The 12,009-nt window shown below is 40.0% G+C and overlaps 1 protein-coding gene across 1 annotated transcript; it reads right to left on the bottom strand.

Moving 5' to 3' along the window:
• Positions 1–1,073: 1,073 nt before the first annotated feature.
• On the bottom strand, positions 1,074–3,438 carry LOC124236468 (60S acidic ribosomal protein P1). Its single transcript, XM_046655480.1, has 4 exons — positions 3,231–3,438; positions 2,519–2,593; positions 1,410–1,527; positions 1,074–1,197 (listed from the first exon to the last, which is right to left on the bottom strand). Exons 1-4 carry the CDS (start codon positions 3,300–3,302, stop codon positions 1,118–1,120), a joined length of 345 nt encoding a protein of 114 aa, XP_046511436.1. The 5' UTR covers positions 3,303–3,438; the 3' UTR covers positions 1,074–1,117.
• Between the last annotated feature and the right edge of the window lie 8,571 nt (positions 3,439–12,009).

Below are 12,009 nucleotides of genomic sequence, written 5' to 3'. Positions count from 1 at the left end.
AACTGGGCACTTTTTAATTCATATCAAACGAATAAAAGGTTAGGCCATGTTAACACTTGTCTTTCTATAGTGATCATTTGCAACTGTATTGTTTGGTCCAGATACCTGAATTAGATATTTATAACATCCCAATTTACCACTTAATTTTCAGCCATTTTAGATCTCATACCTTTCGTCAGAGTCCTCTTTAACCCAAAGTATTTCTTGCACTAAGTATTGGTTCTCACTGTACGCCCCACCCCTTACTCACTCAAGCTCCTTAATTGTTTACAATCCATTCTTTTGATTCTATCAGCTTTATATACCAAATGCATTAATTTTTGAGTTTTATGAAAAGGATAATGTGCTGTATTTACTGGGACTTTATTAGTAAGAATTCCTCTCTATCTGCAGTTTGTTTTCACTGCTGATAATTTAGGACCATTTACTTTCTGGTGGATGGACCTTTGAGATTTTTGCTATTTTAAAGTGCTGCTTTGAACATTCCCAGAGATGTATCTTGATGTGCCTATGTAATTTCTCTTGGGTAATACCTAGAAGTGGAATTGCTGCTGGGTTATACGCTGCTCAGTGTTACAAGACACACCAGCCATTTGTCCAAATGGTTGTATTACTTGGGCCCGGCGCATAATAGGTGCTCTCAACATGAGAATCATGTGTTGTAAATCCAAGTCCCAAGTGCCCTGGCATTTTGAAGAGTGAACCAATTGCCAATTCACACCCTTGCTCAGTTATTCCCCGCCCCCACAAAGCTACTTCATCTCTTATGTTTTTGAAGTACACGTGTAAATTCTGGTTTTATCCACTGTGTAACTGGAGACAGCCTGAAATCTTCCCCAATCCTTCAGAATCCTTGAACTAAACCCACAGGTAACCTGGCCGAGGCCTATGCTCTCTGATCCTCTCCTCCCGCCTGTCCATGCAGCTCTCAATGCTGCAAGATTAGGTGCATTCTTAGTACACTGTCTGCCTTGTGTAGTATTTCCCCCAAGATGGTGGCCGGGGAAAAACCCAGCACTGCACAGGTGAGGTCATCTTCACCCAGTACATCCCCAAACCATCAGCAAGACTGATGCAGCCAAGAGTTCAGCTTTTTATTCACCATGTTACAAGAGATTTAGTCAAAAAGACCGAAGCCCATGTCATCATCAGACTCCTCAGATTCTTCTTTCTTTGCTTCCACTTTCTTCTCCTCAGCTGAAAAGAAACAGAGTCAATTATATACCTCTCCATAATTTAAACTCCAGGCCCTTCAACTTGCATGGTCAAAAATACCCTAGACTGCCCTTATGAAACTATACCTCTGGCTTTAGGATTTCTACACATCATCTACTCTTAGCAAGTTAAGAGCAATCTTGCCTATAATACTTAGGAATCTCCACTCCTCCCTCCAACACCAAGTTTCGTACCTGGGGCAGCAGCAGTGGAGGGGGCAGGACCTCCAGCTGGGGCAGCACCAGCAGGTGGCGGAGGTCCACCAGCCCCCACATTGCAGATGAGGCTCCCGATGCTGACATTGGCCAGGGCCTGCAACACACATGCACATCCGTAAATGCTCAGCTCTGTCCTTTTGTTACAGCACTCACCCAGGAAAAAAACAGTACCTGCTTTTTGAACATACACTGATCAATTCCCTACGCTATATATTTCTCTTCCTTCTCCTTCACTGGAGTCTGCCAGTGACATTTTCTCTGCTAGATTCTGACACTCAGATAGGACAGCCCACAGGGCTACATTAAAGAGAGTCACAAAAAACTACTCAAGCTTTAAATCTCATTCTTGCACTGCTGTATTTAAGTAGTCAAATACAACTGACTTCCTTTTTACAGATGAGAAACCTGGCCCCAAAATGCTAGCTTTTAACTTGTTGGTAGAAAATTCAAGCTTCCCTGAACACTCAAACTAGGATTCTTTCCACAGTTCCATGTTTTCTCTTAAGAAATTCAATTTTTCAGACTGCAAAGTAATTCTAGATTTTTTCCAAAGAAATTTATTAAAGATGATATACGTACAATGTTCTCAAAGCTCTCTGAAGGACAAAATGAATAGTGAGAAGCCATCATGAGCTTCACTTGCCAGAGATTAAGTAACCTGTACACTGGGAGGTAGCCAGTGCCTTGTTCCTTGGGTAGGAATCCTGTCTTCACTAGCCTCTCATATCCCAACGTAAAGTGGTCAATAAATGCCTACTACCCCCAAGTTCCATTAAACCAGACTGTCATGCTGGAAGGATCTGCTTGGAATAGCATGGATGGTAGTACCTCTGGGTAACCTTTAAGAAGGAATGACCTGGTAATTTGTTTTTACGATGGTTTCAGAACAGAAGGAAAGAGACAAAGACACAACCACCCAAGACCTTAAATTAGCTCCTAGAGACAGAAACGTGAGGAGATGTAGAGGAGGTCCAGCAGAACACGGGGCCTCTGGCACTTCCGGACGTGAAGCATGAACACCTGACTTAGACATCAGCAGGTCTTCCCAAATTTGCTTCTCCATCACTTCGCCACCCCGACCTTACCTTTGCAAACAAGCCTGGCCAGAAAGGTTCGACATTTACACCGGCTGCTTTAATGAGGGCATTGATCTTATCCTCCTAAAACAAGCAAAATGGCAATCCATCAGAGAGCAAAGTGAAGCTTTCGTCAATGTCTCCGAAATACTGCAAATTGGAAGAAAATCACTCAAAACGTGTGTACAAAGCCATGTTTATTCAGTTCAAATATTTTCTCAGTTATTTCATGCATACTTATTTGAAACGACCATTTCCTACGCTCTTTTCGACTATTACGAGCAAAAACAACGCATCAGCGCCAGGCACCTTGGCAGGCGGCGCGCTCATCGCTGCCATGTCGCAGGCTGGGACTCGCCCCAGTCCCGCAGCTATTTTAAGTGAGGGGTCAAGGCGCGGGGTGGAGCCGAGCTCACGTGCTCTCCTCCACTCCACGCAGCCCGGCGGCACAAGGCCTGGGACCAGAGGGGCCCAGGGCAACCTCGCCAACAGACGGCAGTCTCTCTGAACACAGGTTCCCCAAGCCGCAGCGCGCAGCCGCAGGCGCGACCCCGTCCCTCCGGGGCCCGCACGTGGCCCACCCGGGGGCGCCCGCCGGAAGCCGCCGCGCCAGGGTGCGGATGGCCGTGACTCCGGCCGGAAGGGGCTGGCCGGCCGCCGAAGAGGGGCAGGGAGCTGGCCGCCCGCAGGCTACCCCGCCGTCGGCCCAGGACACACTCACCGTGACCGTCACCTCATCGTCGTGCAGGATGAGGGCCGAGTAGATGCAGGCGAGCTCCGAGACCGAGGCCATGGAGCGGGCGAGGGCTGGGCAGCGCTGCCGGGCGCGGTGCTAGTCGCCGGATGAAGTGAGGGCCTCACCCCAACGCGGCCTTAGCTTCCTCGGAAGGACCGAGCACCTTAGCGGCAGCTGAGGAAAGGGGCGCTTGCGCCTGCGCGCAGCCTCTTATACGGCCACGCGGACCAATCGGCGCCCGCGCCCGGCGGAAGAGGCGGGGCGAGAGCCGCGCGCCGGACGCGGCTGCGCCGGAGACGCCTGCACGCGGCTGGTGGCGCTCGTTGCAGAGTTCGGGAGTTGCTGAACGCCCGAAGGTGCTGTTTGCCTTGGTATGAGTAAGACTCAGCCTTGCGAACAGTCAAAGTAGTTTTAGGAAAAACCCGCATCTACTGTAGCGGGGGTGACACTATTTAGACAATCAGTTAGTGACGTCACCCCTGCCCCAGAGCAGGCGGGACCACCTGGAGGGCAGGAGCTGCGTTTCGGGTAAAATGAATGAATCTAGGGGGAAAAGAGAAACTTGCAGTGTAAGGATAGCAGTAGCGTTTGAGCGCGTACTGTCCCAGGCACTGAGCCACGCTCTGCAGGGATTCATTTAACCCTCACACAGCGTGAGAGGTCAGTACTGTTCATCTCCATTTTGCAGATGGCAAGACTGAGGTGTAGACTGGGTAGCTAGCCCGGGATGCCACCGGTGCCAGTGCGGGGGAGCCTGGGTTTGAAATCCGGAAGGCTCACGTCAGGGCCTCCTGCTTGTGTGCGCGGAGAGGGATGGGTTTGGGGATTATGAGTAAATTTTATCTTCTTTCTCTCTTTTTTCCAAAATATAAAAGATGTTAGGAATGTAGGGGAACTATCCACTTCAGCTTCGTTTTTTTGTAGCTAAGGCACCAGTGGGTGGGTGGAAGTGCCTTGAAACTGCACTTGAGCTGTTTCAAGACCTCTTGATGTATCTGCTGTCTGGTTAGGTGCTGTATTGCCTCCTTGTGTCCTTTGAAGCTAATAAAACTCATATTGGGTTCCTATTGAGAGTATTTCTTTTTCTTTTTTAATTTTTTTAGTTGACGTCTAACTGACATATAACGTTATATTAGTTTCAGGTGTACAACATAACAATTTGATGTTTGTACATATTGCGAAATGATCACCACACTAAGTCTGGTTAACATCTGCCACCATACGTAGGTACAAATTTTTTTTTCTTGTGGTGACTTGTAAGGTCTGCTCTCCTGGCAACTTTCAAATGTGCAATACAGTATTATTAACTATAGTCACTACGCTGTACATTACATCCCCATGACTTGTTGGAAGTTTGTACCTTTTGATCTCCTTTACCATTCCCTCCTAGCCACCAATCTGTTCTCTGTATCCATGAGCTTTTGTTAGATTCCACATATAAGTGAGATCATACAGTATTTGTCTTTCTCTGTCTGACTTATGCTTTCAAGGTCCATTCATGTGCAAATGGCAAGATTTTATTCTTTTTTATGGCTGAATACTATTCCGTTGTCTATCTCTACCATATTTTCCCTATCCATTCATTCATTGGAGGACAATTAGGTTGTTTCCAAGTCTTGGCTGTTGTAAATAATGCTGCAATGAACATGGGGCTGCATATATCTTTTTCAGTTAGTATTTTCATTTTTTTCAGATAAATACACTGAAGTGGAATTGCTGGATCTTATGGTAGTTCTATTTTTAATTTTTTGAGGAACCTCCATACTGTTCTCCATGGTGGCTGCACCAGTTTACGTTCCCACCAACAGTGCACGAGGGTTCCGTTTTCTCTACATCCTCACCAACAGTTTGTTGTCTTTTTAATAATAGCCATTCTGACAGAGGTGAGGTGATATCTCATGTTGGTTTTGATTTGTATTTCCCTGATAATTAGTGATGTAGAGCATTTTTTCATGTACTTGTTGGCCATCTTTATGTCTTCTTTGGAAAAATGTCTATTTAGATCTTCGGCTCATTTTTTTTTTTTTTCAGGAAGATTAGCCCTGAGCTAACATCTGCTGCCAATCCTCCTCTTTCTGCTGAGGAAGACTGGCCCTGTGCTAACATCCGTGCCCATCTTCCTCTACTTTCTTATGTGTGGGATGCCTACCACGGCATGGCTTGCCAAGTGATGCCCTGTCTGCACCTGGGATTTGAACTTGCGAACCCTGCGCTGCCAAGCAGAACGTGCAAACTTAACTGCTGCACCACCGGGCTGGCCTTCAGCTCATTTGTTAATCAGATTTTTTTTTCCTGTTGGGATGTATGAGTTCTTTATATATTTTGGATATTAACCCCTTATCAGATATATGCTTTGCAAATATTTTCTCCCATTCTGTAGGTTGCCTTTCATTTTGTTGATGGTTTCTTTTGCTGTGCAGAAGCTTTTTAGTTTGATGTAGTCCCACTTGTTTACTTTTGCTTTTGTTGCCTTTGCTTTTGGAGTCAGAGCCAAAAAATCATCGCCAAGATGTACACCCAGTTGCTTACTGCCTGTGTTTTCTTCTGGGAGTTTTACGGTTTCAGGTCTTAGATTCACATCTTTAATTCATTTTAAGTTAATTTTTGTGTATGGTGTAAGATAGGGGTCCAGTTTCATTGTTTTGCATGTGGCTGTCCAGTTTTCCCAACACCATTTTTGAAGAGACTATCCTTTACCCATTGTATATTCTTGGCTGCTTTGTCATAAATTAACTGACCAAAATGTGTGGGTTTATTTCTGGGCTCCCTATTTGTTCCATTGATCTGTTTGTCTATTTTTATGCCACCATATTGTTTTGATTACCATAGCTTTGTAATGTAGTTTGAAATCAGGGAACGTGATTTCTCCAGCTCTGATCTTTCCTTCTCAAGATTGCTTTGGCTATTTGGGGTCTTTTGTTGTTCTGTACACATTTTAGGATTGTTTGTTCTATTTCTGTGAAAAATGCTATTGGAATTTTGATAGGGGTTGCATTGAATCTGTAGATTGCTTTGGGTAGTAGGGACATTTTAACAATATTCTTCCAACCCATAAGCATGGACTATCTTTCCATTTATTTGTGTCTTCTTCACTTTCTTTCATCAATGTCTTCTTTATTTTTGATATTTCAAGTTATCTACAACTTGTATGTATCATTTATTACATGATCTGAAACCTAAATTTAATTCCTATCATCAAAAATGGTAATCTTTACATTTCCTAATCTATTTCCCTCTTGGAATTTGCCTAGTTTCCTGGTAAGGTGGTTCAGTTTTCTTTTTTCAGGAACCTGCTTTATTCACTCAGTGCTGTTATCTCATAATCATCCCTGACCAAACGTTTCCATGGGAAACCCCAACTCAGGGTCCTACTTGGGTCAATCTTAGCCATGAATGTAAACATATCTGAATAGCCTGAACTTTCTAAAAAGATGTTTAAAAACTATCAAGCTTTCTAAAAATAGAACTATTGTTTTCAGTTTTCATCCAAATCTAGGAAGCAATTTTAGTAGAAATTTGTTGGAAAAAGGTAAACCTATTGAAAAATTCAAATATTTCCAAAGCCAGAATAAGTCCGTCCAAAACACAGTTTTCCCGCCAGTATAAGTACTTAAGAAAAAACTGATCTTTGGCAAATTTAATGTAACAACATGCAGTAAAACAAAGTTTTGCCTATTTTAAACTGTGCTAATAAGAAACGTTTTTAAATCAAATATTTTGTTCCCTAAATTGTTCTTGTAACTAGAGTAACAAAACCTGAACCTAATAGTACAAGAAAGGTAAATTGTAGGTTCTTCTCACTTATGAAAGTGAGAAATCACAAAAATCCAAAATAAAATATTAATGTCAATTGTATCTCAATAAAGCTGGGAAAAAAACAAAATAAAAGATTAAAGAATTGAATCCAGTACTGTAGATAAAAATAAGGTATATCATGACTAAACAGGATAGTTCAACATAATAAAATCTATTAAAAATAATTCACTAACAAATTAAAGAGGAAAATCTATATGAAATTCTTACAGACTCAGAGAAATCAGTTGATAAAATTAAGTAACTATTCACATAGACTCTTAGAAAACTGCAATAGAGAGTGACTTCCTGATAAGTTACCTACCAAAAATCTACAGCAGACATCATACTTAATGGTGAAACCTTAGAAATGTACTCTTTAACCAGGCACAAACAAGATGCCTCCTTTCTCTGCTTCTGTTTCAATTACTGTTTTAGAGTTTAGCCATCTCTATAAGACAAGAAAAAGAAAAGATATTAAAACTGAAAAAATATGAGCTCTCATTATTCGTAGACAATATGATTGTTTACCCAGAAGTTCCAAGAGAATTCATAGACAAATAATTCAGACTAATAAGTAGTTCAGCAAAGTTGCTAGATTCAAAATTAATATATAAAAACTGGCAGCATTCTTGTACTCAGCAAAAGTCAATTTGAAAACGCAATATTAAAATATACACCTCATACCCTAGCAACAAAAGTCATGTGGTGTCTAGGAATAAATCTAACAAGATGTGCATGACCATTATTTTAAAAATTATAAAACTTTATGGAATAACATCAGAAGCAACCTAAAAAGAGTGATATGCCATGTTTCACAGATGGAAAGATCTTAATGTGGGTAATTCTCTCCAAATGATGTAGTTTCAATCAAAATTCCATTAGCGTTTTCAATAGAATTTAACACAGTGACCTTAAATTTTAATGGAATAACCAAATAATAACCAAAGCAATTTTTTAAAATAATAAAGGAGAGTTTACTTAAGTGTAAATTTTGGATTTTAACTCCTTATCTTATGGTTTGCAAAAATTTTCTGCCAATATGTAGGTTGCCTTTTAATTTTGTTAGTTGTTTCTTTTGCTGCGCAAAAAAAAACTTCTAGTTTGATGTAGTCCCATTTGTTGATTTTTGCTCTTGTTGTTTGTGCTTTTGGTGTCATGTCCAAAAAATCCTTGCCAAGACCAACGTTGAGGAGCTTCTTCCCTACATTTTCTTCTAGGAGCTTTATAGTATCAGATCTGGTGTTTAAGTCCTTAATCCATTTGGAGCTAATTTTTGTGAGTGATATAAGACAAAGGTACAAGAGCAGTTTCATTGCTCTGCGTGTGTTTATCCAGTCTTCCCAGCACCATTTGTTGAAGAGATCATCCTTTCCCCATCAGGTGCTCTTGGCTCCCTTGTCAAATATTAGTTGACCATACAGTCAACTACCTTGCCTAAGCAGAGGTTAGTTCTGGGCTATTCTGTTCCATTGGTCTGTGTGTCTGTTTTTGTGCCAGTACCATACTGTTTTTATTACTGTAGCTTTGTAGCATAGTTTGAAATCAGGAAGTGTTTACATCCAGTTTTGTTCTTTTTCCGCAGGATTGCTTTGGCTCTTCAGGGTCTTTTGTGGTTCTATATAAATTTTAGGACTTTTTTTTTTTTCTATTTCTGTGAAGAATGCCATTGGTATTTCAGTGGGGATTGTATTGAATCTATAGATAACTTTGGGTAGTCTGGATGTTTTAGCAATATTAATTCATCTGATCCATGATCCAGAACAGGATGTCTTTCCATTTGTTTGTGTCTTCCTCAATTTCTTTCAGCAAAGTCTTGTAGTTTTTATTGCATAGATCTTTTACTTACTTGGTGAAATTTATTTCTGAGTATCTTATTGTTCTGATGCTATTGTAAATGGGATAGTTCTCTTTATTTCTTTATCACATTTTTCATTCTTTGTATATAGAAATGCAACTGATTTCTGTATGTTGTTTTTGTATCCTGCAACTTTACTGAAATCATTGATTAGTGCCAACAGATTTTTGGTTGAGTTTTTGGGATTTTTTTATATATAGAATCATATTATCTGCAAATAGCAACAATTTTACTTCTTCTTTCCAGATTTGGATGCCGTTTGTCTCTTTCTCTCGCCTAATGGCTCTAGCTAGGGCTTCCAGTACTGTATTGAATAAGAGTGGTCAGAGTGGGCATCCTTTCTTGTTCCTCATCTTAGAGGAAAAGCGTTCAATTTTTCTCCTTTGGGTATAATGTTAGCTGTTGGTTTTTTTGTATATGGCCTTTATTATGTTGAGTTATGTTCCTTCTATACCCTATCTGCCAAGGGTTTTTGTCATGAAAGGATGTTGTATTTTGTCAGATGCTTTTTCTGCATCTATTGAGATGATCATGTAATTTTTATTTTCCATTTTATTGTTGTGATGTATTACATTTATTGATTTGCATATGTTGAACCATTCTTGCATCCCAGGAATAAATCCCACTTGGTCATGGTGTATGTCTTTTTATGTGTTATTGAGTTCAATTTGCGAATATTTTGTTGAGAATTTTTGCATCTATATTCATCAGGCATATTGGTCTATAGTTTTCTTGTGGTGTCCTTATCTGGCCTTGGTATCAGGGTAATGCTGGCCTTGTAGAATGAATTTGGGAGTATTCCTTCCACTTCAGTTTTTTGGAAGAGCCTGAGAAGGATTGGTGTTATTCTTCTTTGAAAGTTTGGTAGAATTGATCAGTGATGCTGTCTCGTCTTGAGCTTTTCTGTGTTGGAAGGTTTTTGATTACTGATTCAATCTCTTTGCTAGTTACTGCTGTATTCAGATTTTCTGTTTCTTCCTGATTCAGTCTTGGTAGGTTGTATATTTCTAGAAATTTATCCATTTCTTCTAGGTTACCTAATTTGTTGGCAAATAATCGTTCGTAAGTCTGTTATGGTCATATGTATTTCTGTAGTATCAGTTGTAATGTCTCCTTTTTCATTTCTAATGTTATTTATTTGAATCTTTTTTTCTTACTCTGGCTAACGGTTTGTCAATTTTGTTTATCTTTTGGAAGAACCAGCTTTTAGTTTTGTTGATCCTTTCTATTGTTTTTCTGGTCTCCATTTCATTTATTTCCACTCTGATCTTTATTATTTCCTTCCTCCTTCTAACTTTGGGCTTAATTTGTTCTTCTTTTCCTAGTTCCTTGAGGTATAAAGTTAGGTTGTTTAAGATCTTTCTAATTTCTTAATATGTGCATTTATCACTACAAACTTTCTTCTCAGAACTGCTTTTGCTGCATCTCATAAGATTTGATATGTTGTATTTCCATTTTCATTTGTTTCAAGATAATTTTTTATTTCCCTTTTGATTTCTTCTTTGAACCATTGGTTGTTCGGAAGTATGTTGTTTAGTTTCCACATATTTGTAGATTTTTCCGGCTTTCCTCTTATTGTTGATATCTAGTTTCATACCATTGTGATCAGATAAGATAGTGTGATTTCCATTGTCTTAAATTTGCTGAGATTTGTTTTGTGCCCTATCAAATGATCAGTTCTGGAAAATGTTCCATGTGCACTCAAGAATGTGTATTCTGCTGCTGTTGGATGGAATGTTCTATATCTGTCTGCTAAATGCATTTGTTCTAGAGTATGGTTCCATTCCATTTCTGTGTTTTCTGTCTGGATGATGTATCTGTTGCTGACAGTGGGATATTGAAATTCTCTACTGTTATTGTATTGTCCATTTCTCCGTTTAGATGTTAGTATTTGCTTAATAATATTTTGGTGATCTGAGCCTATGTGTGTCTTTAGAGCGGAAATGAATTTCCTGTATGCAGCATATAATTGGATCTTGTCTTTTCATCCATCCTGCCACTCTGTGCCTTTTGATTGGTGAATTCAACCCATTTATATTTAGAGTGATTATTGATATGTAAGGACTTAGTACTGCCTTCTTATTGTTTACCTCCTGGTTGTTTTGTATCTCCTTTGTTTCTTCTTCCCTCTTTTTCTCTCTGCCTTTGTAAAGTGGTAGTTTTCCAGGGTGACTGTTGGTTCACACCCTCTGAAGCTTCCCAGGTGAAATCTGAAACTGGCCCCCATACACATAGGGCAGGGAGAGACAGAAGAAAGAGGCAGACCACTCCAGATTGGTAGGTGGCAGGTTTAAAAAACAAAGGAACTTAAGTACAAGACTTCTTGGATGGCCATAGATGAGATCTCTGCACTCACCTGCAGAATCTTAAAAGTTTATATAGAGGCCTTAACTGTGCTCAGGCACATATACCATCCAGATGGTCCCAAAAACACATTACTGTCTCAAGGCTGTGTTCTTGGGGCAGCTTGTAGCTCAGGGAAGGCAAGTAGAACCCACATTCTAAGGACAGGGAAGGGGTGAGGAGCCCAACTGGGGGTCACATCCTCTCCAAGACCTCCTCCAACACTGACTTATTTGATCCCCCCTTTTGTTATGTTTCATGACTCTAGATTTTTAATCTTGTGGTTACCATGTGACTTACATACAACATTTCATAGATAAAATAGTCCTTTTTATGCTGATTGCAACTTATCATCATTCAGCTAGAAAGCTTCCACCCTTTTACTCCTCCCCTTTTATATTTTTGATGTTGCAGTTTACCTCTTTTTATGCTGTGAATTCATTGAGAAATTATAGTAGTTATAGTTATTTTTAATGCTCTCTTCCTTAAGAGAGGGAAGGGGTTATATTATAATTAAGGGGTTAACTTACCTTTCTAATATAGAGTTAGTTTTCTAATTCTATTTCTCATCTTTGCTAGAGTGTACTTTGTATTGTGTACTTTCCTTTGCTTTTTGTTAATTAGTATCTTTTCATTTCAACTTGAATAATTCATTTCAGCATTTCTTGCAAGGCAGGTCTAGTTGTGTTGAACTCCCTCAGTTTTTGTCTACATGGGAAAGCCTTTATTTCTCCTTCATATCTGAAGGATAACATTGCCAGATAAAGTATT

This window comes from Equus quagga, chromosome 2, assembly GCF_021613505.1.
Source record: "Equus quagga isolate Etosha38 chromosome 2, UCLA_HA_Equagga_1.0, whole genome shotgun sequence".
Taxonomy (NCBI): Eukaryota; Metazoa; Chordata; class Mammalia; order Perissodactyla; family Equidae; genus Equus; species Equus quagga.
The sequence above is the reverse complement of the archived record's forward strand: the minus strand, read 5'-3'. Positions and strand labels throughout refer to the sequence as shown.

Excerpts from the sequence above, each read along its gene's own strand:
- LOC124236468 (XM_046655480.1), bottom strand. The coding sequence starts at position 3,302 with ATGGCCTCGGTCTCGGAGCTCGCCTGCATCTACTCGGCCCTCATCCTG. Across the intron at positions 2,594-3,230 it reads ACGATGAGGTGACGGTCACG|GAGGATAAGATCAATGCCCT; the intron begins GTGAGTGTGTCC and ends TGCTTGTTTTAG. Across the intron at positions 1,528-2,518 it reads GGCCAGGCTTGTTTGCAAAG|GCCCTGGCCAATGTCAGCAT; the intron begins GTAAGGTCGGGG and ends TGTGTGTTGCAG.